Source organism: Erinaceus europaeus, chromosome 9 (assembly GCF_950295315.1).
Source record: "Erinaceus europaeus chromosome 9, mEriEur2.1, whole genome shotgun sequence".
Lineage (NCBI taxonomy): Eukaryota > Metazoa > Chordata > Mammalia > Eulipotyphla > Erinaceidae > Erinaceus > Erinaceus europaeus.
The window spans coordinates 82,548,017-82,575,663 of record NC_080170.1 but is presented as its reverse complement, the minus strand read 5'-3'; the positions used below and the strand labels follow the sequence as shown (position 1 = coordinate 82,575,663).

Here is a 27,647-nt window from a genome sequence, read left to right as displayed (position 1 = left end):
TTGAAAGCCTTTTGAGTAACAGCAGGAATACGAACAAAGTACGGTTCACCATATAAACAACTAGAGCTGGGGGAGTCAGGTGGTAGCGCAGCGGGTTAAGTGTAGGTGGCTCAAACCACAAGGACGAGTGTTAAGGACCCAGGTTCCAGCCCCCGACCCCTCCCCCCCACCTGCAGGGGAGTCGCTTCACAAGCAGTGAAGCAGGTCTGCAGGTGTCTATCTCTACCCCTCTCTGTCTTTCTTCCCTCCTCTCTCCATTTCTCCCTGTCCTATCCAACGACGACATCAATAACAACAATAATAACTACAACAATAAAACAAGGGCAACAAAAGGGAATAAATAAATACTTAAAAAAACTGGAAAAAAACAACAAGGGCGTGTGGTCCGGGAGGTGGCGCAATGGCTAAGGCACTAGACTCTCAAGCATGAGGTCCTGAGTTCGATCCGGCAGCACATGTACCAGAGTGATGGCTGGTTCTTTCTCTCCTATCTTTCTCATGAATAAATAAATTATTTAAAAAAAAAACAAGGGCAACAAAAGGGAGTAAATAACTAAAAAGATTAAAAAAAAAAACTAGAGCTGGTTAACTAAAAAAGAAAGAAAAAAAAAAAGATCATCTTAGTGTAGCTGGTGCCCAGACCGATCTGTCCCTTCCAAAAACCAGAAGCGGACGGAGTGGAAATGAACCCCGCCGACCCTGCACATCTTCCCGCTCTGGAATGGTGAGTAGACCATTCAGGGTGGGCCTGGGCTAGACTGTGCAAATCACCTCCCCCGCTTCTATACTCTGCATGTATAGAAGGCTCTGCTTTCTTTTTGTGGAACTGCTAGCTTCGTAATTACGCTAAACTTCTGTCCGAGACCACGTCTAGCCAATTGGAAGCTGCCTACGACTTGAGTAAAAGGAGAACAAGGCGGGATCAGTAAGCTCTGAGCAAGACTACTGGAGGCCAATTCACTTCCGGGGGCGGAACAGGAGGCGCGGAGGCCCGCCCCTTCACCAACCGGAAATGTATCAACTCAAGCCCCGCCCCTCTCCAGCTTTGCCCGGGCGGGGGCGGGACTTCCTTTCTCGTGTGCCACTGACACCCCAAAGTGGAAGCTGGCTCTGAGCAAGGTTGCCAGTCGCTGTGGCCTTGAACGTGGTGCGCGGTGGTTCTCCCTTACTCCTGGCAGTGATCCTCGCTCTCCTCCCATGGCGCCTCACGGAGGCCTGGGAACTGGCTCCGAGAGGGCCGTGGAGGCGCGGCCACCCGCCCTCAGGAGCTTCCTCTGCAGGGCACTAGGTCTTTCCCCGCGAGTTTATGCAGCCGCAGCTGTGGCCACAGATTCGGAGGCTCAGGCGGAGGACCAGAAACTGCCTTCCTACGTGCCAGAACCCCATTTACCGGAATCAGGATGGGATCGCCTCCGGCAGCTGTTTTTCAAAGAGTAAAAGTGCCCAGGGCCTGTGGGGAGGGGCTACGAAGGAAGTATCTTGCTGTCTGGGTTGTCCTGGGGAGAGGAACCAGAGGGAGTAGTGGCTATTATTTAAATGGCATCTAAAATTCTGTTATTTCCCCCTCATGTTAGTTCCCTCGGTGGTGGTTCTGTTGATTTGACAGTCCAGTTTTCAAATGGTAAGGATGAGAAAGATTCATTGGGAATCAGCTTTTAGGAATACAGGGAGTATAATCTTAGTGTAAACCCCTGGCTTTTTTTTTTTTTTTTACCAGAGCACTGTTCAGTTCTGGTTTATGGTGGTGCGGGGGATTGAACCTGGGACTTTGGAGCCTCAGGCATGAGAGTCTGTTTGCATAACCATTATGCTATCTACCCTCCACCCAACCCCTGGCTTTTTAGAAATTTTTTTTTAGAAAAACTTTAAAAAATTTTTTTAGAAAACTTGGACACAGCTAAGATTTCAAGATTCTACCCTGGTGATCCGTAGGTGATGTAGTGGACAAAGCATTGGACTCTCAAGCATGAGGTTCTGAGTTCAGTCCCCAGCAGCACATGTACCAGAGTGATGTTTAGTTCTTTCTCCTGTCTTTCTCACGAATAAGTTATTTATTTATTTATTGCCTTCAGGGTTATTGCTGGGTCTCGGTGCCTGCACCATGAATCCACTGCTCCTGGAGACCACCCCCCCTTTTGTTGCCCTTGTTGTAGCCTTGTTGTGGTTATTATTGTTGTTGTTGATGTCGTTCGTTGTTGGATAGGACAGACAGAAATGGAGAGAGGAGAAGACAGAGGGGGGAGAGAAAGATAGACACCTACAGATATGCTTCACCACTTGTGAAGCGAATTCTCCTGCAGGTGGGGAGCCGGGGCTCTAACCGGGATCCTTATGCTGGTCCTTGTGCTTTGCGCCAAGTGCGCTTAACCTGCTGCGCTACCGCCCGATCCTCCGTACATAAATTATTATTATTTTTTTTTAAAAAAAGATTTTTCCCTGGAATCCACATTTGCAAAATTACATTTCAGTATTTTTTTTCTTTTTTGTATTTCACTGTATCCTAATAAATCATGAATATTTGTGGCCTCCTTCCCCTCCAGATATATGGAGATTGGAGAGATGAGTTGTTTCAACTCTTTTCAGTTTGATAACATTTTTTTGTAATACAGAGAGATACAGAGAAAAACACTGGATCACTGCTCAGCTCTGGCTTATGGTGGTAGCTGGGGATTGATTATAATCGTGGAATGTTATTTGGAATAGTTTTATATTTCACAGAATGATAGAGGTGAAAAAGACTTGAAAGGTAATCTAGTATACCTTTCATACTCCCTTCTGTGTCGTCTGAGGAAACCTAGGTTCAGAGAGATATGAGCTGGCAGAAAGTAACTAAGCAGTGGGGAATATAACAATGTCATTGTTATATCTAATGGGAATACTTTCTACTTCTGTCCCCAGTTTCTTCTCCACTATCTATTACTTATGGGTGGATCTCATGTTGCCACATCAGTAAAATAAAAATATGAAATAAATATTACACATATGGAGTTTTTCATCGGATAAAAGTGGCAAGCCATGTCTTGTTAAAAAATATTTAGTGAGGGTCGGGCGGTAGTGCTGCGGGTTAAGTGCACGTGGCACAAAGCTCAAGGACCAGCATAAGAATCGCGGTTAGAGCCCGGGCTCCCCACCTGCAGGAGAGTCGCTTCACAAGTTGTGAAGCAGGCCTGCAGGTGTCTGTCTTTCTCTCCCCCTGTCTTCCCCTCCTCTCGATTTCTTCTGTCCTATCCAACAACAATCGACAACAAAAATAATGACCACAACAAGGCTACAACAACAAGGGCAGCAAAAGGGGGGAAAAATGGCCACCAGGTGCAGTGGATTCATGGTGCAGGCACTGAGCCCCAGCAATAACCCTGGAGGCAAAAAATAGTGAGAATTAACTTTGGTTTATAACATTCTATAGGTTTCAGATGTACCGTTTAATTGTTTTATTTATCTTTTATTGCCACTAGGATTTTGCTGGGGCTTTGTGCCAGTGCTATGAATCCACCGCTCCTGGCAGCCTTTTTTACTTTTTAAAAAATTTGTATAAGACTAAAATTGAAAGAAAGGGGGAGATAGGGAGAAAGAGACACATACAAACCTTTGCTTCCTCCCTGCATGTGTGGAGTGGGAGCAGTTTCTTTCTTTCTTTCTTTCTTTCTTTCTTTCTTTCTTTCTTTCTTTCTTTCTTTCTTTCTTTCCTTTCTTCCTTCCTTTCTTTCTTCCTTTCTTTCTTTCTTTCTTTCTTTCTTTCTTTCTTTCTTTCTTTCTTCCTTCCTTCCTTCCTTCCTTCCTTCCTTCCTTTCTTTCTTTCTTTCTTTCTTTCTTTCTTTCTTTCTTTCTTTCACCACCAGGGTTATTGCTGGAGCTTGGTGCCTGCACTATGAACCCACTGCTCCCAAAGCCCATTTTTTTCCCATTTTGTTGCCCCTGTTGTTGCCCATCTTGTTATTATTGTTATTGTTGCCATTGTTGTTGTTGGATAAGACAGAGTGAAGTTGAAAGAGGAGGGGAAAACAGAGGGGGAGATAAAGACAGACACCTGTCTTGTGAAGCGACCCCCCCCCCCACAGTTGGGGAGCCATGGGTTTGAACTGGGATCATTGAGTTGGTCAGTGCGCTTCGCGCCATGTGCGCTTAACCCATTATGCTAAGGGTATCCCGGCCCCATAACATTGCGTATGAGGAGCCCCACCTGCTGCACTTGGGCAGGCTTCAGTGCTCCCCATTGTGCCCTTCCAGTTACTACTTTCCCAACAGTAGCCGCTAACCTATTATCAATTCTAATAGGATAGCTTTTGGTTTTTTGGCTGAGATTTAAGCTGTTTGTAAGATAGCTGCATTACTTAAGTCATCAGAGGATTTTTTTTTTTTTTATAAAATGGAAATATTGACAAGACCATAGGATAAGAGGGGTACATTTCCACACAATCCCCCCCACCAGAACTCCTTATCTCATGCCCTTGCTTGAAAGCTTTGCTATTCTTTTTTTTTTTTTTAATTTTTTATTTAAGAAAGGATTAACGAACAAAACCATAAGGTAGGAGGGGTACAACTCCACACAATTCCCACCACCCAATCTCCTTAACCCATCCCCTCCCATGATAGCTTTCCCATTCTCTAGCCCTCTGGGAGCATGGACCCAGGGTCTTTGTGGGTTGCAGAAGGTAGAAGGTCTGGCTTCTGTAATTCCTTCCCGCTGAACATGGGCGTTGACTGGTCTGTCCATACTCCCAGTCTGCCTCTCTCTTTCCCTAGTAAGGTGTGTCTCTGGGGAAGCTGAGCTCCAGGACACATTGGTGGTGTCTTCAATCCAGGGAAGCCTGGCCAGCATCCTGGTGGCATCTGGAACTTTGGTGTAATACTCCAATTCCATTTCAGGTTCGACTTGTGTTTTCTTTTCTAATCTTGTTTTTCAACTTCGGCCTGAGAGTGAGATCATCCCATATTCATCCTTCTGTTTCTGACTTATTTCACTCAATATGATTTTTTCAAGGTCCATCCAAGATCCTAAGGAACCTAACACATCGATCCAAAAAGATCTGTGTACACATATGTTCTTGGCAGCACAATTTGTAATAGCCAAAACCTGGAAGCAACCCAGGTGTCCAACAACAGATGAGTGGCTGAGCAAGTTGTGGTATATATACACAATGGAATACTACTAAGCTTTGCTATTCTTAATCCCTCTGGGAGCATGGACCCAGGGTCATTATGACCCAGGGTCATTATTTCCACCAGAAGGTGAAAGGTCTGACTTCTGTAATTGTTTCTCCAATGAAAGGTGGTTGGCAGGTCGATCCATACTCCCAGCCTGTCTCTCTTTTTGCCTAGTGGGGCAGGGTTCTGGGGAGGTGGGGCTGCAAGACACACTGGTGGGGTCCTCTGCCCAGGGAAGTCAGGTTGGCATCATGGTAGCGTCTGGGACCTGGTGGCTGAAAAAGAGTTAAGATAGAAAGCAGAACAAATTGTTGATAAATCATGAACCTAAAGGCAAGAATATTGCAGATGAAGATTTGGGGGTCTCCATTTTGAAAAAGCTAGTAGGTCTATTTTAAGTATTTTCCAAGGGGCTCATGACTTTTCTAGTTTTTGCCTGAGCCTGACATCTGATATGCAGGTGGACTCAGGTTATTGTCTGGGGAGATGGTGTCATAGTTTGAGAAAGAACTAGAAAGCTGGATCCGGGAAGAGAGTAGCTCCCAAATATGGGAAAAGTATATACATATTGTTAACTGTAAACCCCATCAATTTGATCTGTGCCCCATAGTCAGCACAGGAGCCTATAGTAACCTCTATCCCTCACGAAGGGTATCTAGGTCTAAGTAGAAACTATTTTATTAGGTACTTTATGGTGTCTTTTAGGTCTTTCTACTTGCTTGCTTCATTTATTGACTCACTGCAAACTATTGTGCACTTTTGCCTTAAGGTATATATTTCCCCCTAACTTATGGATACATGTACATATGCCCTATCTCATGAGCCCTGGTCTATCCCTAGGTTTTGAGGTTTTGTTAAGAAGTGAAATGGAGTTAAGGAGTCCTGTGTGTTAGGAAAGAGTAATGAAGCTGAAAGGTTGACATTCCACACCTGATGTCTTTGGGCACAGTCCGAAGTGAAACATGCCGAGGTGGTACTAGTTGCATTGCTTAGGTTGGGATCAGCAGATGCAGTATCAGTTGGTATGAATTGAGAGAAGCATGCAGGAAAGTGAGCCCCACCCTAGAGTTTCCAGGACTGGGAGAAACATGCACTTTATAGAGAAAAGGGAAGGTTCTTGCTGTCTTAGGGTTTAAAAAGGCAATAAATAGTTATTACTATAACCAAATTATTTGGCAATTGGGTTAACTTTGAAAATCCCATTGTTAGGATTTTCTGTATCATACAAGACCTCACCATAATTTATGTCCTTTAATGCTATTTACATATATCTGTATCTTATAAAGTAACTCCACCAGTTGCTTCTGTTCTCCCTGGTCAAAGCTTTTAGGATATTTAATATTTCAAAGAACAAGTCATTATTAGAAATGTATTAACAATTTGAGCCCACTGTTAAAATTCAATCCGATTACCAATTTGAAGTCTTAGATTGAAGGAAAATATACTTAGAGCTATGGTCTGTGCATCAAAAAGTTTGAGACATTCGATCCATTTTTCCCCTCTCATATTAACTAGTGAATCATGAGACTATAAATTAATAGGAGTGTATATTAACACCATTCTCACCACCAAAGGTCTGTCACCACCCTCCCACCCCCCCCCACCCCCCACCTGCGGTTAAGCTGAACTCTACCCTTATCCTCCACCCAGAGATTTTTACTTGGGTGCCATACTCCAATCATCAGAGGATTTAGTCAGTTCTGCCCAAGACAAATGTGGTGGTGTTATATTTGGGGTAATTTTAACCATACTGTCCTTTGGAGAGCAGTATCCATAAACTAATCCCAAGTAACGTTCTTTTTTATGTTTTAGTGAGCATCAAAAAGTGTCAAAGGAACTTGAGAATATCTATAAGGCAGCAGTTTCAGCAGGCATCATTGGTTGGGTATATGGAGGAATACCAGCTTTTATTGATGCCAAACAGCGCTACATTGAGCATAGTCAAGCGGAAGTTTATCACAGCCGACTTGATGCTGCGGTATGTATGTTTTGATGTGTGTGATATGTGTGATCTTCCCTTGTAGTTTGTCAACAACTGCACTTCTTCTTCTAGCGTTTGCACTGTAAAACATTAACTACTTAATAAAGTGTTCCCCTTCCTTTTACCTACTTATAACTTTTTTGGGTAACTTTTGGATTCATGGATTCTTATTTTATTCCATAGACTTATAATCTATTTTTTAGCGTCATTTTGTTTGATGCTTGAATTGGCCTACATTTGGGCTATTGGAGTTTTCTTGGGTTACCTCCCATTAGTATGTCCCCCTTATTCTTTGAGTAAGCCTTTACTTTTTGGCACAGTAAGATGTTCTTGGTATATATAAATATACTTGCTGGAGGAAGGAATGCTTTACAAAACAGACATCAGTAAATTTCCTTTTTTTTTTTTTTTGGCCTCCAGGGTTATTGCTGGGGCTTGGTGCCTACACTATGAATCCACTGCTCCCAGAGACCATTTTTTCCCCTTCTATTGCCCTTGTTGTTTATTGTTGTTGTTACTATTATTGTTGTTATTGCTGTCATTGGATAGGATAGAGAGAAATCGAGATAGGAGAGGAAGACAGAGAGGTAGGAAGATAGATACCTGCAGACCTGCTTCACTGCTCATGAAGTGACTCCCCCTGCAGATGGGGAGCTGGGGCTTGAACCAGGATCCTTACCCAGGTCCTTGCGCTTTGCGCCACGTGTGCTTAACCTGCTGCTACTGCCTGGCCCCCTAAACTTCTAAATAAAGACTTGAAACACTTCTAATAACAAAAGATAATTTATATTCTCTCATCTGTTTTCCATTCCACTTATTTCAATTTAGAGTCACAGGTAGCTGGATCCTAGCACACAAGGCAGGGTATACCAACTTAAATAGGTTACTCTTCTGTTACAGGGCCATTCTCTTGGCCTTTTAATTTAATTTAATTTTCTTTCTTTCTTTTTTTTTTAATTGGATAGAGACTGAGAGAAATTGAGAGGGGAGGGAGAGGTAGAAAGGGAGAGGGAGAAAGACAGAGAGACCCTGCAGCTGTACTTCACTCATGAAGTTTTCCCCCTGTAGGTGGGAACCAGGGGCTTGAACCTGGGTCCTTGTGCACTGTAGTGCATGCACTTAACCAGGTGTGCCACCACCTGACCCCTTGCATTTTAGTGGAAAATGATATTTAAAAACTAAATTCTAGTACTAGGTATGGCAGTTGCTCCTGGAGTGTCAAGGCTTCTGGGCCCAAAGACAGTTTGGGAATATGCACATTTTATATTTCTATATTTACGTGCCTACATAGTAAAAGCTGTGAATCCATATTAATACTATTCAGAGAGACTTTTAACTTGTCCATTATTATTGTATTAGTTAAGACTTCACTTAGGGATTCTTTCAGGTTCACAAAAATCCAGACTTAATCCTCACAATATTTTACCAGCTTTGTTCTATAGTGGGCTAATGAAAATTGTTTGTAAAGACAGACAACCTTCCAGCTTCTTATTAACTGAATGATTTCGGTTAAACGCTTTCTTTTCTCTTTTTTCCTTTTTTTTTTGTTTTGTTTCCTATCATTTTATTGGAGGTTAATGGTTTGCAATACAGTTGTTGACATATGGGTACAATTTCTTATCCAGTTGTAAAAGGTGTCTGCAGAACACTGTCACCCCCTGCTTAGATCCTCTTCCACCAGCCTGCACAGGATCCCAACATCCTCTACTTACTTTTTACTCCCCACCCCACCCTCAGACTCTTGCTTTGGTGTAGATTATAAATGTTCTATGTGTGGTCCAGGAGGTGGTGCAGTGGATAAAGCACTGGATTCTCAACCATGAGGTCCTGAGTTCAATCCCTGGCAGCACATGTACCAGAGTGATGTCTGGTTCTTTCTCTCTCCTCTCTCGACCTATCTTTCTCATAAATAAATAAATTCTAAAAAAAAAAAAGAAAAGAAAAGAAAGAAATGTTCTGTGTTGGGAGTCGGGTGGTAGCGCAGGGGTTAAGCACATGTGGCACAGAGCGCAAGGACCAGAGTAAGGATCCTGGTTCGAGCCCCCTGCTCCCCACCTGTAGTGGGTTGCTTCACAGGAGGTGAAGCAGGTCTGCAGGTGTCTATTTCTCTCTCCCCCTCTCTGTCTTCCCCTCCTCTCTCCATTTCTCTCTGTCCTATCCAACAACGACGACATCAATAATAACTACAACAATACAACAACAAGGGCAACAAAAGGGAATAAATAAACAAATATAAAAAAATTTAAAAAAGAAATGTCCTGCGTTTTAGTTAAAACTAAAACAATTGCCTGAAGATAATTGTTGTAAAGAGTAAATCAGGGGTCAGGCAGTGGCTGGGTCACAAAGCTCAAGGACCCATGCAAGAATTCCAGTTTGAGCACCTGGTTCCCCACCTTCAGGGGGATTGCTTCACAAGCAGTGTTGCAGGCCTGCAGGTATCTGTCTGTCTCTCTTCCCCCCTCTCCTCCTCCCCTCTGAATTTCTCTCTGTCCAATCCAAAAATGGCCATGGGAGCAGTGGATTTATAGTGCAGGCACCGAGCCTCAGTAATAACCCTGGAGGCAAAAAAAAAAAAAGAGTAAATGAGATAATAACAACTTTTATGCAGAAGGTGGTCAGTAAATATTAACCCATTTTTATTCCTCTACTCCAGTCTTGTGTGTCTACATTTAATGCTTACCACTTACTTCACTTGCTACTTTAAGTTGTTCTTTTCTCCAGGTTTTCTTGGATACCTTGGATGCCTAATACTGTTATTATATGTTATGGTGTTTACCATAGAGATTTTCAGTGAATAATTAATTGATGAATTACTTGGTTGACACTGAATTCTTAGTTCTTTTTCTAGTTCCTGATAGATTAGGATGCATAGGCATTTTCCCTTTAAGTTTTAATAACATTACTCCTAAAAATTATTGTTTCTATTTAACTATCCCTGCCTAATCCATAGCTAATACCCCTTCACCAGAGTTATACAATAAAGGAAGTATCAAGGTGTCTTGGAACCTCACAGTCTTTTTATTAACTTTAGCAATCTGTACACCGAGCTGCCATTCGAGGCTTTATCCGGTATGGCTGGCGCTGGAGTTGGAGAATTACAGTATTTGTGACTCTATTCAAGTACGTTTTCTCTGGGTTATGACAAGGGTCTCAGTATTCTTCTTGGAACACATCTTTTGGACAAATGGAATTATAAAAATTAAGCTCCCATGTGAAAGGGATTCATAATACCTTTATTTAAAAAAAAACATGGTCATTTTTAATTAATTAAATTTTAAAATATCTATTTATTTATTTGGTAGGACAGAGAGAAATTAAGAGGGGAAGAGGAGAATACAGAGGGAGAGAGAGGGAGAGAGAGAAATACCTGCGACTCTGCTTCTCTGCTCATGAAACTCTGATGGTGGGGGCCTGGGGTTCGAACCCTAGACTTTGTGCATGGTAAAGTGTGTGTTCAACCAAATGTACCACCACCTGGCCCCAGCACCTTTTTCTCAACAAACTTATCTATATTAAAAAAAGGGATTGGTCTATAGTTTGGTATGCATATAAGGAGTTCTTAATAGTATCAAGATGAATAGAAGATTTTTAGGAAAAGAAATTCTTCCCTTTTAAAAAAATTTTTATTACCTTTATTTGTTGGATAAAGACAGCCAGAAACTGAGGGGGGGGGTGATAGAGAAGGAGAGAGAAATAGAGACACCTGCTGCCTTGCTTCACCACTTGTGAAGCTTTCCCCCTGTAGGTGGGGACCAGGCATTCTAACCTGAGTCCTTGCATGCTGTAACGTGTGCCACCACCCAGCTCCAGTAAAAGAAATTCTTTAAGACTCTATGTTTTTAAAATATATATATAATCTTTATTTACTTACTGGGTAGACAGAGCCAGAAACTGAGAGGGAAGGGGGTGATAGAGAGGGAGAGAGACATTTAAGTGTGAATGTTTCTTTTTCCTCAACAAACTTATCTATATTATAAAAAAGGGTTGGTCTATAGTTTTGTATGCATAGAAGGAGTTCTACCAGAGAGTATCAAGATGAATAGAAGATTTTTAAGTAAAAGAAATTCTTTAAGACTTTGTTTTTATCTCTGAGTGATCCATAAATTTTATGTTTTTCTTTTCTTCTCCTCAGCACAGTGAACACCAGCCTAAGTGTGTATCGAAATAAAAATGCTCTAAGCCATTTTGTCATCGCAGGAGGTAAAACATTTTGCTTCTTTATGTTTTCAGTCTTCCCAAGTATGGTTTAGGAAATATGCATATATTTATAAATCAAAAATAAAATTCTTTGTCCTTCCATCATATCTCTTTCAATATTCATGCTCAGATGTATGGAGAACATAAAAAAATAAAATAAAAAAGGATATGTTAGCAGTTAAATAAGAAATAGAGGGCTAGGGGGAACAGCATAGTGGTTATGCAAGAGACTTTCACGCCCAAGGCTCCAAGTTCCAATATTCAGTCCCCAGCACCACCATAAGCCACAGCTGAGCAGCTTTGGTCTCACTCTATAACTTTCTGTGTTCCTCATTAAAGGAAAACAAACTATGTATTTAAAATAAGAGCTACAAATAACAAATACTGCATTTAAATATTATTATTATTTTTTATTTTTATATGACTACAAATTAATAGGAGTGTACATAAACACCATTCCCACCATCAAAAGTGGTGTCTTACCCCACCCCCCTTCTCCCCATCCTCCCACCTTACCTCCATCCCTAATCCCCGCCCCATTAAGCCGGACATCTACCCTCACCTTCAACCCAGGGTTTTTACATTGGTGCCCTACTCCAAATTTAGTCAAATCCTGCCTTAGGTGTTCATAGTATTTAAATAGTTTCCACCAGTAAAAATCTGAACTTCTGTAAGCATAGAAGCTTTTATCATAGCAACATTAAGCACTGACTTTTAAGCTGATAATTCACTATGGCCCAAAAATAATGTTATAAATGTCCAAAGGCCCTTGGCAATAAATAAATGGTTCCCCACCCTGTTGTATAGGATTGCACATCCATGATGTTCATTAAGACTCATAAACAGAAGTGAACACTCATCCGAGTCATAAACAGAAGTTGAGAAAGAATAACAGAAAGGAAAACTAAATGCATTTATATTTTTTAAAATTTATTTATTAGACAGAGACAGAGAAATTAAGAGGGAATGGGGAGGAGAGAGAGACAGAGAGACATCTGCAGCATTGCTTCACTGCTTGTGAAGCTTTCTTCCTGCAGGTGAGGTACACCACCGCTCGGCCCCAAATACTGCATTTTTAAAGTGTTTCTACTGGACATGGCATTAGTTGTATTGTGCATACTGAAATGTAAATGAACATCATGGATGTGCAATCCTATACAAGGGTGGGGAAACTATTGCTAAGGGTCTTTGGATATTTATAACATTATTTTTGGGCCATAGTGAATTATCAGCTTAAAAGTTAGTGCTTAATGTTGCTATGTAAAAGCTTCTATGCTTACAGAATTTCAGATTTTTACTGGTGGAAACTATTTAAATACCGAGAACACCCAAAACTATTCATAGTTTGAACAAAAGTACTTGCAAGGAGAATCCAAGGAAGAATAGAGGCCTCATGCACTGTCCACAAGGTGGCGCTGTAGACCAAATTTCATATGCAGGCCTTCTTCAATATAGCTGTACAGAAAGGATGGAACTGGGAAGACTTAAGCTATAGGAGCTAATGAGGATTTCTGTTTTGTTTTTAAGGATTTATCAGTAGGGTGGAGGTAGGGGGAGGATAGAGAACCAGAGCGTCATTCTGGTACATGTAATTGCAATGCTGGGGATTGAACTTGGTTTGAGAATCCAGCACCTCCCTTGTCACACTAATGAAGTTTTTTTTTTATTGTGTATTTGAGATAGGTTTTTCTTGAAAAAGGAAAAAAAAATAAGTGAGTAAGTGACAGTAATTTAAGGGAAGGTGGGCAGAAGTGTAGTAGAGTGGGTAGCATTTGAACCCACAGAACAGATAGAAGAGTTAGTTTGTAAAAGAAACATTTCTCACTTTGAACATACAGAATAGGTGAGAAACTAGCTGTATTTACATTTTAGATTCAAGTTACCTAGGTTGTGATATATTAATATTGGGCTAGGAAAGTTTGCTTAAGGGTTAATGTCCTTTTTATTTAAGGAAAGAATAAAAATAAAAGTCTGGTATTTATTTAAAGATGATCTAATAATAACTTTTTTTTTTCCTGGTCTTTAAATAGCCGTCACAGGGAGTCTTTTTAGAATAAATTTAGGCCTACGTGGCCTGGTTGCTGGTGGAATAATTGGAGCTTTGCTAGGGTAAGTTAATGTGGTTTCGTTCTAGAGTAATACAGCTTTCATGCCTTTTCTGGCATGGGGGTTGGAGGGTGGGGGATCTTATTTAATGCAACTGGAGAAATAGCACAACTGGTAGAACACTGAACTTGAGTACCTGAGGTTCCTGGTTCTGTCTCTGATGCTGCATGTACCAGAGTGGTAGTCTGGCTTTTCTCTCCACCCCCCACCTTCCATGCTCCTCTTCCTCATGAGAAACTCATAAATAAAATAAATACTGAGGAAAATGCTTAAAATCTCAGTCTCACTTCTAAAGAACAGATTTTACCTTGAAAGCCTATGAAAGATCTCTAGTCCTGTATTGGCTGTACTTTTCACTCTCCAATGCAAATTCTGCTGCTCCAATTGTTTGTTTTACTTCCCAATTTTTAGTGGGTGGAAAATGTTTATCATTAACACATGGAACTGTTGATAGTTTGAACAGAAGTACTTGCAAGAAGCAAGAAAAGAAAAGGAATAAGAATTAATAAGCAGTGGGTTAAGCGCACATGGTGCAAAGCACAAGGACGGCGTAAGGATTCCGGTTTGAGCCCCCGGGCTTCACAGGCGGTGAAGCAGGTCTGCAGGTGTTTTTCTCTCCCCCTCTCTGTCCTATCCAACAACAACAACAAAAATAACAACACCAATAAACAACAAGAGCAACAAAAGGAGAAAAAATAGCCTCCAGGAGCAGTGGGTTGGTAGTGCAGGCACCGAGCCCCAGTAATAACCCAGTAATAACATAAATAAGAATTAATAAGCACATTCTATTTAAAAAATTGGGGGCAAGAGATAGCTCACTTAGATACTGTGCTGCTTTACTAAGAGCTCAACCCCTGCTTCACTGAGGATAGCATCAGTGATATACTCTCTCTGTTTCTATCTAAAAAACAAAAGCTTGGTTGGCTTTTATTTGTATAGCTTAGTACATGTAATTTTTTTCTTTCTCTATTTTTTTTAATATTATTTATTTATTCCCTTTGGTTGTCCTTGTTTTTCTTTTGTTGTAGTTATTATTGTTGATGTCATCGTTGGATAGGACAGAGAGAAATGGAGAAAGGAGGGGAAGACAGAGGTGGAAAGAAAGAAAGACACCTGCAGACCTGCTTCACCGCTTATGAAGCGACTCCCTTGCAGGTGGGGAACCGGGATCCTTATGCTGGTCCTTGCACTTTGCACCACGTGCGCTTAACCAGTTGCGCTACTACCCAACTCCCTTTCCTGTAGTTTTTTATTTAAAAAATTTAACATAGAAAACTTGAGGGAGTCAGGACTGGCGTAATCCCGGTTCGAGCCCCCGGCTCCCCACCTATAGGGGAGTCGCTTCACAGGTGGTGAAGCAGGTCTGCAGCTGTTTTTCTCCTTTCTTTCCCCCATTCTGTCTTTCCCTCCTCTCTCCATTTCTCTGTCCTATCTAACAACAACAACATCAATAATAACTATAACAACAATGAAAAACAACAACAAGGGCAACAAAAGGGAAAATAAATATTAAAAAAAAATTTTTTTAAAGGAAAGCCTGAGTGAATTAGTATACTGACCACCTGTTTGCACTTAAATTGCTAGTTATGAACAGTTTACCTTATTTTCTTTTTAAAAAATTCTGTATATATTTTATTTTAATGAGTTAGAGGTACAGAAAGGCCAGAGCACTGCTCTGCTCTAGCTTATGATGGTGCTGGGGATTGAACCTGGGACATTGGGGCCTCAAGCGCAAAAGTATTTTATATAGCCATGTGCAGTCTCCCAGCCCTCATTTTCTTTCTTTTTCTTTAATTTTTTAGTATTTATTGTCCCTTTTGTTGCCCTTGTTGTAGTTATTATTGTTGTTATTGATGTCATTGTTAGATAGGACAGAGAGAAATGGAGAGAGGAGGGGAAGACAGAAAGGGGGAGAGAAAGACACCTACATACCTGCTTCACCACCTGTGAAGCGACTCCCCTGCAGGTGGGGAGCCAGGGGCTCGAACCGGGATCATTAAGCTGGTCCTTGCACTTTGGGCCATGTGCACTTAACCTGCTGCGCTACTGCCTGAATCCCTCTTTTTTTTTTTTTTTTTTAATTTCTTTATTGGGGATCTTTTTCTTTTTTTAAAAATGGTAAAATCACTTTTTTTTTTTTTTTGCCTCCAGGGTTATTGTTGGGGCTCAGTGCCTGCACTACGAAACCACTGCTCCTAGAGACCATTTTTCCCTATTTTTGTTGCCCTTGTTATTGTTATTGCTGTTGTTGTTGTTGGATAGGACAGAGAGAAATGGAGAGAGGAGGGGAAGACAGAGAGGAGGAGAGAAAGACAGACACCTGTAGACCTGCTTCACTGCCTGTGAAGCAACTCCCCTGCAGGTGGAGAACCGGGTGCTTGAACCGGGATCCTTGAGTGGGTCCTTGGGCTTCAAGCTTTATGCGCTTAACCCGCTGCGCCACTGCCCGCCTCCTCTCCCCCACCTCATTTTCTTTTAATAACCTCATTATTTTATTTTAATGAGAGGTATACCAGAGCATTTATCAGCTCTGACTTATGGTAGTCGGGAACTGAACCTGGGACTTCAGAGCCTTAGACATCCAAGTCTTTTGCATAACCATTAACTATGCTGTCTCCCCAGCCCCCTTATTCATTTTATATCTGTTTATTTGTGGGATATATATAGTTTCTAATTTTCTTTAATGCTAAATCATTTGAGACCTTATAGTCACTCTTAAACATAACACTGTGTATTTCTTGGGATGAGAAAATTCTCCATTGATACCACAGTATAATTATCATGGTAAATAACTTAGTATTGACTTAATGCAACCTTTTTTTTTTTTCTCCCAGTGCACTGTCCAGCTCCAGCTTAAGCTGGTACTGGGGATTGAACCTGGAACATTGGGTGCTTCAGGCATGAAAACCTTTTCACATAACCATGAAAGCCTTTTTGCATAACCCAGCCCTTCCATTCCAAATATTTAAGATAGGATTCATACTAACAATTTCCAAATTCTAGAGAGAAAGTTATATTTAAATCTAAAATCCAGCTGTATATTGCACAAATTGTATTTGATTTTTCAAGCTAGAATGGTTCTATTGCCTTTATCCACCAGGATATTACTCACTTTTAATAAAGTATTTGAGTGTTCCCTTTTGAGTGCTCCCTTTTGGTTAGAATATTTATGGATTAATGTTTTTTGAGTGTTCCCTTTCGGTTGGAATATTTATGGATTGATGTTTTTTGTCAGGAGTGCAGAAAAGATGAAGCTTTATGCTTTTCAGTGTATCACATCAAGAGACATGTTACCCATTATAAATACTGTTATCTTTAATTACTTTGCTTGTTAATTTTCTGTTGTTTTGTAACAAGTCACCACAAATTTAGCCACTTAACATTTATTATATCACATTTCTACATATAAGAAGTTTAGGTAATCTTTGATGGATTCACTACACAGGGTTTCAAAAGACCAAAATCAAGACTTTTGTCAGGCTGATGTTTATCTGAAGGCTCTGGAGAAGAATCTGACTTCAAACCACTTAGCTTGTTGACAGAATCCTTGTGGTTATTCTTCTAACGTATTCTCTTTCTGTTTTGGTGATGTTTCCTTTGGCTTTTCAGTTTGATATAGCCCGTTGGTTTGTTTTTGTTTTCCTTACTGTTGGACTTGATTTTCAGAGCTCCATGCTTCTTAGCTTCAAACTATATAAAGTATGTTCTAAATTTTCCTGCATAATGGTTATGCAAAGAGAATCTCATACCTGAGTCTCCAAAGTCCCAGGTTCAGTCCTCCACACTATCAAAAACCAGAGCTGAGCAGTGCTTTATTTAACAAGGACACCTTAAATGTCAACTGTTCCTTGAACTGAGTAAGGAAGGCTCAGCTGGTACTGCTCAGTTCTTAGCAGAGACTCACATTTGCTTAGTCTCATGGTTTTTCTTTCCTAAACTTTCCCTCTGCTCTCCTCAGCACTCCAGTAGGAGGTCTGATGATGACAGTTCAGAAGTACTATGGTGAGACCATTCAGGAAAGAAGAAAGAAGGATCAAAAAGGTCTCCATGACCTGAAATTGCAAGAGTGGTAAGTAAGAGGCATATTTTGGGTACCTGATTCTTCTAACCACATGCTTTACTTATTATTGTTATTTTACAAGTTAATTTTCTTTTTATTTTATTTATTTATTTATTTATTTTAAAAAGGAGACATTGACAAAACCATAGGATAGGAGGGGTACAACTCCACACAATTCCCACCACCAGATCTCTATATCCCATCCCCTCCCCTGATAGCTTTCCTATTCTTTATCGCTCTGGGAGTATGGACCCACGGTCATTGTGGGTTGCAGAAGGTGGAAGGTCTGGCTTCTGTAATTGCTTCTTCGCTGAACATGGGCGTTGACTGGTCAATCCATACTCCCAGTATGCCTCTCTCTTTCCCTAGTAGGGTGGGTCTCTGGGGAAGCAGAGCTCCGGGACACATTGATGGGGTCTTCAGTCCAGGGAAGCCTGGCCGGCATCCTGATGGCATCTGGAACGTGGTGGCTGAAGAGAGAGTTAACATACAAAGCCAAACAAATTGTTGAACAATTATGGACCTAAAGGCTGGAATAGTGCAGATGAAGTGTTGGGGGATACTCACTGCAGACTATTGTGTACTTTTGCTTTCAGGTATATATTTTGCCCTAATTTATGGATATCTGTGAATATATGCTCTATCTCAGGGGAGCTGGTCTATATCTAGGTTTTGGGACTTTGCTAGGAAGTGAACCACCTGGAATGGAATTAGAGAATACTATGAAAGGAAAGGTCTCACCCGAGTAATGAAGTCGAAGGGGTATCATTCCACACCTGAAGTCTCTGGACACAGCCTGAAGTGAAGCATGCTGAAGTAGCACTCGTTGCATTGATTAGGTTGTGATCGGCGGATGCAATATTATTTGATATGAATTGAGAGAAGCATGCAGGAAAGTGGGCCCCACCCTAAGGTTCCAGGACTGGGGGAAATACAGGCTCTATTGTGGAAATGTGAGGTTTCTACTATTTTAGGGTTCAAGAAGACAATGGATAATTATTGTTATCATCACATTATTTGGTAATTGGGTTAATTTTGAAAAGTCCCTTTGTTAGGATTTACTGTATAATACCCAACATCTTGTATATAGCTGTGCCACTGGTTGCTTCTGTTCTCCCTGGTCTAGGCTTTTGAAAGAGTCAACATATCAAAGACTCAGCCTATGTATTAAAGACTCAATCTATGTTTTAAAAAGTTCGAGACATACAATCAATTTTCCCTTCTCATATTTATTAAATAGTGATTTGTATGACTACAATTTAATAGGAGTGTACATAGACACCATTCCCACCACCAAAAGACTGTGTCCCATCCCCCCCCCCCCCCCCCCCCCCCGTCGCCCTGAGAAGCTGAATATCCACCTTCCCCCTCACCACAGGGTTTTTACTTTGGTGCCCTACTCCAAATTCAGTCAAATCCTGCTTTGAGTTTCCTCAAGTTTTCTGTTCTTCTTTCTCAACTTCTGTTGATGAGTGGGATCATCCCATACTCATCTTTATCTTTCTGACTTAGTTCACTTAACATAATTCCTTCTAGCTCCATCCAAGATGTGTCAGAGAAGGTGGGTTCACTGTTCTTAACAGCTGAATAGTATTCCATTGTGTATATATACCACAGCTTTCTCAGCCACTCATCTGTTGTTGGGCACCTGGATTGCTTCCAGGTTTTAGCTATTACAAATTGTGCTGCTATGAACATAGGTGTACAAATATCTTTTTGGTTAGATGTTATGGAGTCCTTGGGGTATATCCCCAGGAGAGGAATTACTGGGTCATATGGAACATCCATGTCTAGCCTTGTGAGAGTTCTCCAGACTACTCTCCAGAGAGGCTGGACCAATTTACATTCCCGCTAGCAGTGCAGAAGGGTTCCTCTGTCCCCACAGCCTCTTCAACATTTGTTGCTACTGTTCTTTTTGATGTATGCCATTCTCACAGGAGTGAGATGGTATCTTAGTGTTGTCTTTATTTGCATTTTTCTGACAATCAGTGACCTTGAACAGTTTTTCATATGTTTGTTAGCCTTTTGGATCTCCTCTGAAGTGAATCTTGTTCATATCCTCTGCACATTTTTGAATGGGGTCATTTGCTTTTTTGGTGCTAAGTTTGCTGAGCTCTTTGTATATTTTGGTGATTAGTGTCTTGTCTGATGTATGGTATGTGAAGATCTTCTCCCATTCTGTGAGGGTTCTCTTTGTGTGATAGTTTCTTTGGATGTGCAAAAGCTTTTCAATTTGATGTAGTTCCATTGGTTTGTTTCTGCTTTAGTCTTCCTTGCAGTTGGGTTTGTTTTATCAAAGATGTCCTTGAAGTGTAGGTGGGAAAGTGTTCCACCAATGTTTTCCTCTAAGTATTTGATAGTTTCTGGTCTAACATCTAGGTCCTTGATCCATTTGGAGTTGATTTTTGTTTCTGATGAGATAAAGTGGTTCAATTTCATTATTCTGCATGTTACAACCCAGTTTTCCCAGCACCATTTATTGAAGAGAGCCTCCTTCCATTTAATACATTGGGCCCCCTTATTAAAGATTAGATGTCCATAGATGTGGGGTTTTTATTTTATTTTTATTTGTAATTAATTATATGTTATAGGATTACAGTGTATAGTTCCATGCCACACTCACCACCAAAGTTCTATATAACTTCTCCCACCTCCCAAAGATTGTGAGAATTGTGAGTTCTCACAATTCTTAGAAACTATTTGCTTGTTTGCTTCTGTTTTTTTTTATAAATTCATATGTATTACATCTCTTTATTTAACATATGAGTAGCTGCTTTCCATTTCTTCTTTTTTTTAATATTTATTTATTTACTTTCCCTTTTGTTGCCCTTGTTGTTTTATTGTTGTAGTTATTATTGTTGTTATTGATACCGTCTTTTGTTACATAGGACAGAGAAATGGAGAGAGGAAGGGAAGACAGAGAGGGGGAGAGAAAGATAGACACCTGCAGACCTGCTTCACCGCCTGTGAAGTGACTCTCCTGCAGGTGGGGAGCCAGGGGCTCAAACCAGAATCCTTATGCCAGTCCCTGCCCTTCGTGTCACATGCACTTAACCCACTATGCTAACACCTGACTCCCTCCATTTCTTCTTTACTTATTTCGCTAAGCATAATCACCTCCAGCTCCATCCATTTTGCCCTAAAGAACATAACATCTTTTTTTTATTATTACAAAGTAGTATTCCATAAAATATATATGCCATGACTTCTTTTAGCCAGTTAATGGCTGTTAATGAGCTGTTTCTACACTTTGGCTATTGATCTAACCAGACTTTAAAAATCATGGTATTCTCTTAACCTAGATGTGGTTTTTTTTTTTTTTTTTGGTGATTTACAAAATCATGAGATAACGGGAGCATAATTCTATTACTGTTCCCCTGCAGTAGTTCTCCAAAGGCTATAGATATGGGTTGACTATTATTCCTATGTATATTCGCTCCCCCCCACCCCATTTCTATGGTCCTACCTTTTCCTAAGTCACACCTACACCTGTTTCTATTGGTGAGTGTCCTTCCTTTTTCCCTCTTCTCTCTCAGGTTCCTGATGGAATTGGGGTTCAGAGGCCTCTAGTCATCTTCCTCTAACATTTCTCCCCCTCTGGTAGTATGAACCAAAATTCTTTTCAGGATGCAGAAGGTGGGAGTTATGGCTTCTGTAATTTCTTCTCTGCTGGACATGGGCATTGGCATATCAATCCATACCTGCAGCCTGTTTCTATCTATCCATTGTAACACAAGTACTCTTAACTGTCAGTCAGTTCAAGGAAGAGTTGATTTTACTGACCCATCAACCACACGTGTAACCACCCCGCCCCTGTATTGGTTCTTTGTGAGATTAACTTAAGAGACTGCCATCCAATATTCTTGGTATGAGTCATCTCAGTAGTTCAGCTTTCTGGGTATCTAAAACACATCTGCTCCTGTTGCTGCTTTAGTAATTGAAGAGCAAAGCTGCCTTTTTTTTTTTTTAATTTTCACTTAAAACCTCCACTGTGTTAAACATATACACTTAAATACATACATAGAGATTATTAATATCTGTTGTCCCAGAACTTAGTTACTAAAGGGAAAAGAAAAAACAATAATACTATAGTCAAACCCGAAAAACAGAATTTAAATCCCAGATAGATTATTAATTTTATCTGTAACCTTAAATACTTTCCCTAACTGCACACTTTTCTCAGCTTTTCTATGGGCAGAAACATACCTCCACACTTAGTATATGATTATTTCATTCTTTTTTTCCATTGTAAGAGGGTGTGTAGGATGTGCAGTTATCTAGATTCTAGGATAAAACACAATACTGAATGCTAGCATAAGATTTGATATTATTGGGAACTAAAATCTTGACAGTGCTAGCTTAGTTCTAGTTACTTAATAGGTGTAAGACATTAAAAACAAAAGCAAAAAACAGAGCATTGCTCAGCTCTGCTTATAGTTGTGCTGGGGATTGAACTTGGAACATTTGGTGCCTCAATCATGAAAGCCTTTTTGCATAACCATTATGTTATCTCTGTAACCCTAATGTGGAGGAAACAGGATCTAACTCTGGGGTACTGGGCACCATGTCCAGTGGAATGTTACAGCTCTTAGGGAAGTCCCTGTTGGCTACCTAGTGCTAGATGAAAGCAGAGTGTTACAGCTCTTAGGAAAACCCCAAACGGCTTCGCAGTCCTGTCACTGTAGTCAGGAAGAATCAGTGGAAGCCGGTATGTCAGGCAAGGTAAAATTTATTTGCAGAGGATTAAAACAAGAGCAGCATAGTGACATGCAGGACGCCAAAGACAGTGACACCCACATCTTAAAAATAAATATTTTACTTATTTTTATTGGGGGGCATTAAACATTTACACACAATATAGTTTTTTGGTTGTTTTTTTTTTTGTTTGTTTGTTTGTTTTGCCTCCAGGGTTATTGCTGGGGCTCAGTACCTGCACCATGAATCTCCTGGAGGCTATTTTTTCCCCCTTTTGTTGCCCTTGTTTCATCATTGTTGTGATCAATATCATTGTTGTTATTAATGTCATTGTTGTTGGATAGGACAGAGAGAAATTGAGAGTGGAGGGGAAGACAGAGAAGGAGAGAGAAAGATAGACACCTACAGACCTGCTTCACCACTGGTGATGCATACCCTCTGCAGGTGGGGAGCCGGGGCCTCGAACTGGGATCCTTATGCAGGTCCTTGTGCTTGGTGCCATGTGCGCTTAATCCGCTGCACTACTGCCCAGCCACCACAAAATACAGTTTTTGATACATGTGTAAAATATCTCAATTTTCTGCAAAACACTCTCAACCCCAACCTAGGTTCTCCTCCACCATGCACCAAGACCTGAATCTCCCCCACTCCCCTTCCCCTAGTCCTTTAATTTGGTGTAATACACCAAACCCAGTCCAAGTTTTACTTTGTGTTTCATTTTTCTGTGACCTGGCAATTCCTCTCCTGAGGATATATCCTAAGGAATCAAACACACTCATCCCAAAAGATCTGTGTATACCTATGTTCATAACAGTACAATTTGTAATAGCCAAAACCTGGAGGCAACCTAGGTGCCCAGCAGTGAGTGACTGAGTAAGTTGTAGTGTATATACACAATACTCAGCTATTAAGAATGATGAGCTCACCTTATTTACCTCATCTTGGATGGAGGTTGAAAAAATCATGTTAAATGAGATAAGCCAGAAAGAGAAGGATGAATATGGACCAGATACTTTTGTAGGCTGGTGGTGGAGCTAAACATCAGTAAGGCAGCCTCTTCTGCTTTGGGTTGGCCAATAGTGTTTGGTTGTTTCAGGATGCCTTCTATGCATAGAGACATATAGTCATTCATCTCACAATAATTGTTATTGTCCAGAACAGTGTGTGGATATCCTCTTTAGGAAATAAACCAGAAACTTACCCCAAGGCTTCCATCTCTGCCTAACCTGTCCCTAATACTAAGACACTTTTTTTGGCCAGAACATTGCTTAGCTCTGGCTTATGATGGTAGTGGGGTGGTGGTTTGAACCTGGCACTTCAGAGCCTCAGACAGGAGAGTCTTTTTGCACAACCATTATGCTATCTACCCCTACCCACCTTTCTTATTTTCTAAGGACTCTGAGAAAAGAGTTAGGGAAATTATCAGCAGTTTTAATATGATAATAGGAAATTATATAGAAAAGTTAGCATTTGGAAGATATAATAATTGTATTCCAATTAAAAAAAAGAAAATGGGTGGGAACTAGAGAAGGTAGTAATCAAATATTTAAAGATGAAAAAAACCTCAAGAACGCATAGAAAGTGGCCTGGGAGATGGTGCAATGGATAAAGTGTTAGATTCTCAAGCATGAGGTCCTGAGTTCATTCCCAGCAACACATGTACCACAGTGATGTCTGGTTCTTCTTCTCTCTCCATTTATCTTTTTCACTAATAAATAAATAAAATATATATGAGAGAGAGAGATACCTGCAGACTTCATCCACCACTCATGAAGCTTCCCCCTGCAGATGAGGAGTGAGGACTGAACCTCAAGTTCTCAATTAAAAAAAAAAAAGAGGTGGTCGGGTGGTAGTACAGCGGGTTAAGCACACATGGCACAAAGCACAAGGACCAGCTTAAAGATCCCGGTTCAAGCCCCTGGCTCCCCACCTGCAATTTAAAAAATGAAGAACTCATAGAAATAATTACTTGGACAATTGTGATGAAAGATGTTGAATACTTCAGTAGAAGGGAGGTATTGTCAAAATGTATAGGTAGTTGATTTTCATGTAAACAACATACATGGACTCTGCATTTATTACACATTTATAGAAAATATATATATATATATATATATATATATATATATATATATATATATATATTTCATTCTTTAATCTGATGAGAGAGGCAAGAGGTGAGAGGGAGAGACAGATGGAGGGAAGACGCCTCATCCATGATGCTGTTCATAGTATTCCTGTGTGATACCAGGGCTCTTCTTCTGGACCTCATGCATAGTCATGAGTTTGGTCTACCAGGTTATCTAGCTCCTGGCCCGTAAATCTGTTATTCCTGAGGGGATTCAATTTAATAAATAACTAAAGAACACTATATACATCTGCTTCTTTTCTTGAAAATAACTGTAGAGAACCAGAAAGAAAGCTCAGTGGTACAGCATAGGACTTATATGAATGATGTCCCATGTTAGGGAGAGAAAGAAAGGCACCTGCAGCACTGCTTCGCCACTCATGAAGTTTCCCCCATGCAGGTGGAGACTGGGAGTTTGAACCCAGGTCCTTAATGTGCATGTAATATGTGCATTTAACTGGGTGCTCCACTGCCCAGCCCCCTTCTTTTTTTCCTTCCACTTTCTTTATTCCTTCCTTTTCTGCTTTTATCCACCTTTCTTTCTTTCTTTCTTTTTTTCTTTCTTTCTTCTTTCTTTCTCCCTTCCTTCCTTTCTTTCTTTCTTCCTTCCTTTCTTCCAAGAGGTGAGAGATGGAAAGAGAGATACCTACAGCACTGCTTCACCATCTTGTGAAGCTTCCCCCTATAGGTGGGGATAGCTGCTTAAATCTGGGCCCATGAGCATGGTAGCATGTATGCTCTATCAAATGAGCCACCACCTAGCCCCTAAGTTCTGGAGTATCCTGTATGTCAGAGTTATTCCCATAGTACTGTCCATTTTGGCAATGTGAGAACCCTAGTTGGTTTGTGGAACAGGTTAGGAGTGAGGTGAAAATCACTATATTTGCAGTGCAGAGACCAGTGTTTGCTTATAAACTGCAAAGAAAATAAGACAGATACTGTCATTTTTCTTTTCTTTCCTTTTTTTTTTAAGTCTCTGAAAACTGAAGAAATAGAGTAGTGTTTGATCTATTCCTTTCATTCTTTGATTCCAGGGAAACCAGACTACAATTTATAGAGCACCTCCCTGAAGAAATTGAAAGTAACTTACAGAAAAATCAAGCCAACGAAGATATTAGGAAAATTGAAGCCCTGCTGAACCTTCCTAGAAACCCTTCATCAGCAGATATGCAAGATAATAACTGAAAATGCCCTGGATATTTGAAACTTTCGAAGAGTAAGAAAGTTATGTTGCCATATCCATGCTTTCTGACATCTGTTATGACAGAAATTAAAAAAAAAAAAAAAAAAAAACTTTTTTAAAACCAAGCTATGAACTGGTGTACTTTTATTCTACTTAGCCTTAAATTCAAATACTTGTATTGATATAGTTGACACTAGGTCTATATTAATTGATCAGTGTATTCCCCCCCCAAAAATTTATAACAGTACATTTAATTTTTCCAAAAGATTAAAATTGAATTCTATGTACTGTATATTCTTGTCACCTTTAAAAGTTATATTGGGGAGCCAAGTGGTAGCGCACCAGGTTAAGCGTACCTGACGCAAAGCACAAGGACCTGTGCAAGGATTCTGGTTCAAGCCCTCAGCTCCCCACCTGCAGGGGTGGGGGGTCGGTCACTTCATGGGTGGTGAAGCAGGTCTGCAGGTGTCTATCTTTCTGTCCCCCTCTCTGTCTTCCCCTCCTCTGTCAATTTCTCACTGTCCTATCCAACAACAACAGCTATAACAATAACAACAAGGGGAATAAAATGGGAAAAAATGGCCTCCATGAGTGGTGGATAGTGCAGGCTCTGAGCCAAAGCACTAACCCTGAAGGGCTTATTTATATACTGGGGATTGGGGTTGCTGGGGAAATAGCAGAATGGTTTTAACAATAGACTTTTATGCCAGGGGTCCCAGGTTCACTCCCTGGTAACACCATAAGCCAGAGTTCAGGAGTGTTCTAGTAAAATATTCTCTCTCTCTCTCTCTCTCAAAATCTAGAAGGAAGAAAGGAAAGATGCAAATAAGACAAATAATCTGTGAACCCCTTAGGCCCCTAGGTCCTGGAAATAGTGTGGATCTAAATGTCTAGTTGTGTTTGATTTTGTTTTAATAAAAATGAAAGATAGTTCTTATGCCATTTGGGATAAAATATAAATTCGACAAACAGGAAGTAGATAACCCTTAGTAAAAAAATTACCAGATTTTGTTTCATCTCTTAATATTGCAGACAAAAATGTCTGAGTTGCAGTTTGCAATACTTAAAGCAGATATACTCTCTGCACTCTAGAAACTTGCTGCCTAGGAATGAAGCTACCCACATACTGTAATATTTACTAAGTGAAGGGGAGGATGACTCAAGTGTCCTCAAGGAGGAAATCTAGTGCTTTGTTTGGTGTTAGATCTTTTAGCTTTCTGCTCTGAATATAATGCTTTTCCACAGGAGTAAGATTTGCAAAGCAGCATAGTAAATTGGCTAAAGCCATGAGCTTTAGCAGCATTTGGCTCTATGTCACCATGGGCCTGTAGCAAAGATATTTTCCTTTTATGTTCCAGTTTTCTTACCTTCAAATGACCTAGTAATCGCTTCAGAATCTGTATTAAATTATATGGTGCATGTGAAGCATAGCACAGTGCCATACTATGTGGGGAGTGGTCCCTGTGCGGCCCCAGGCCTTGAGGGGGTTTGAACCCTGGGTTCCTGAGGTCACAGGTGCTTCCCCCCTGGGCTGAACAGATCACTGCCCTGCAATAAAAGAGGCCCCTGGCCAGAGATAATATGAGCCTCACTCACCAGGACCAGCCTGACCATAAATTCCTTTACTAGCCACCTTGTTCCACATACCAGCAACGGACCTTTCCCCAGTATTTGGAATGACCTTCCTCTATTGGTCCTCTCCCTTTTCTGCCCCTTTTCTTCCTTTTCTAACCATATATAAACCTATTCTCACCCCAATAAAATTAAGTTGTCTCTCTGAAGCACTCTGGGAGGTTCATGTCTCCACGCAACCATCCCCATCCCTCAGGTATCTTTCTGGACCTCTGGTGGTCCACCCCACCCTTGCCTCCAGCAGCCGAGGAGGCAGTGAGGTTTTGCAGACACAGCCCACAATATTACTATAAGTGAGCATTATATAGTAATAACTATTACTATATATTACTATATACTATTTAAGACTATAAGAGAGCCTTTGTACCAGTATGTCTTCACCATGATTTTGATGTTGTTACTACACTTTACAAAGCATAATTTCCTTAATTAATCCGTTCATAAATTGCCAGCAAATTGGTCGTTAGCCTATTGATGATAATGATTACTGTAGTAAAATTGAAAGAGGGAGGCTAGACAC

General features: G+C 40.6%; 1 protein-coding gene across 1 annotated transcript; it reads left to right on the top strand.

Annotated features, from left to right (window-relative positions):
* Positions 1-1,049: 1,049 nt before the first annotated feature.
* On the top strand, positions 1,050-25,620 carry TIMMDC1 (translocase of inner mitochondrial membrane domain containing 1). The gene is made up of 7 exons (XM_007532116.3): positions 1,050-1,433; positions 6,958-7,123; positions 10,158-10,246; positions 11,259-11,326; positions 13,354-13,432; positions 17,388-17,498; positions 25,347-25,620. Exons 1-7 carry the CDS (start codon positions 1,198-1,200, stop codon positions 25,495-25,497), a joined length of 900 nt encoding a protein of 299 aa, XP_007532178.1. The 5' UTR covers positions 1,050-1,197; the 3' UTR covers positions 25,498-25,620.
* The last annotated feature ends 2,027 nt before the right edge of the window (positions 25,621-27,647 follow it).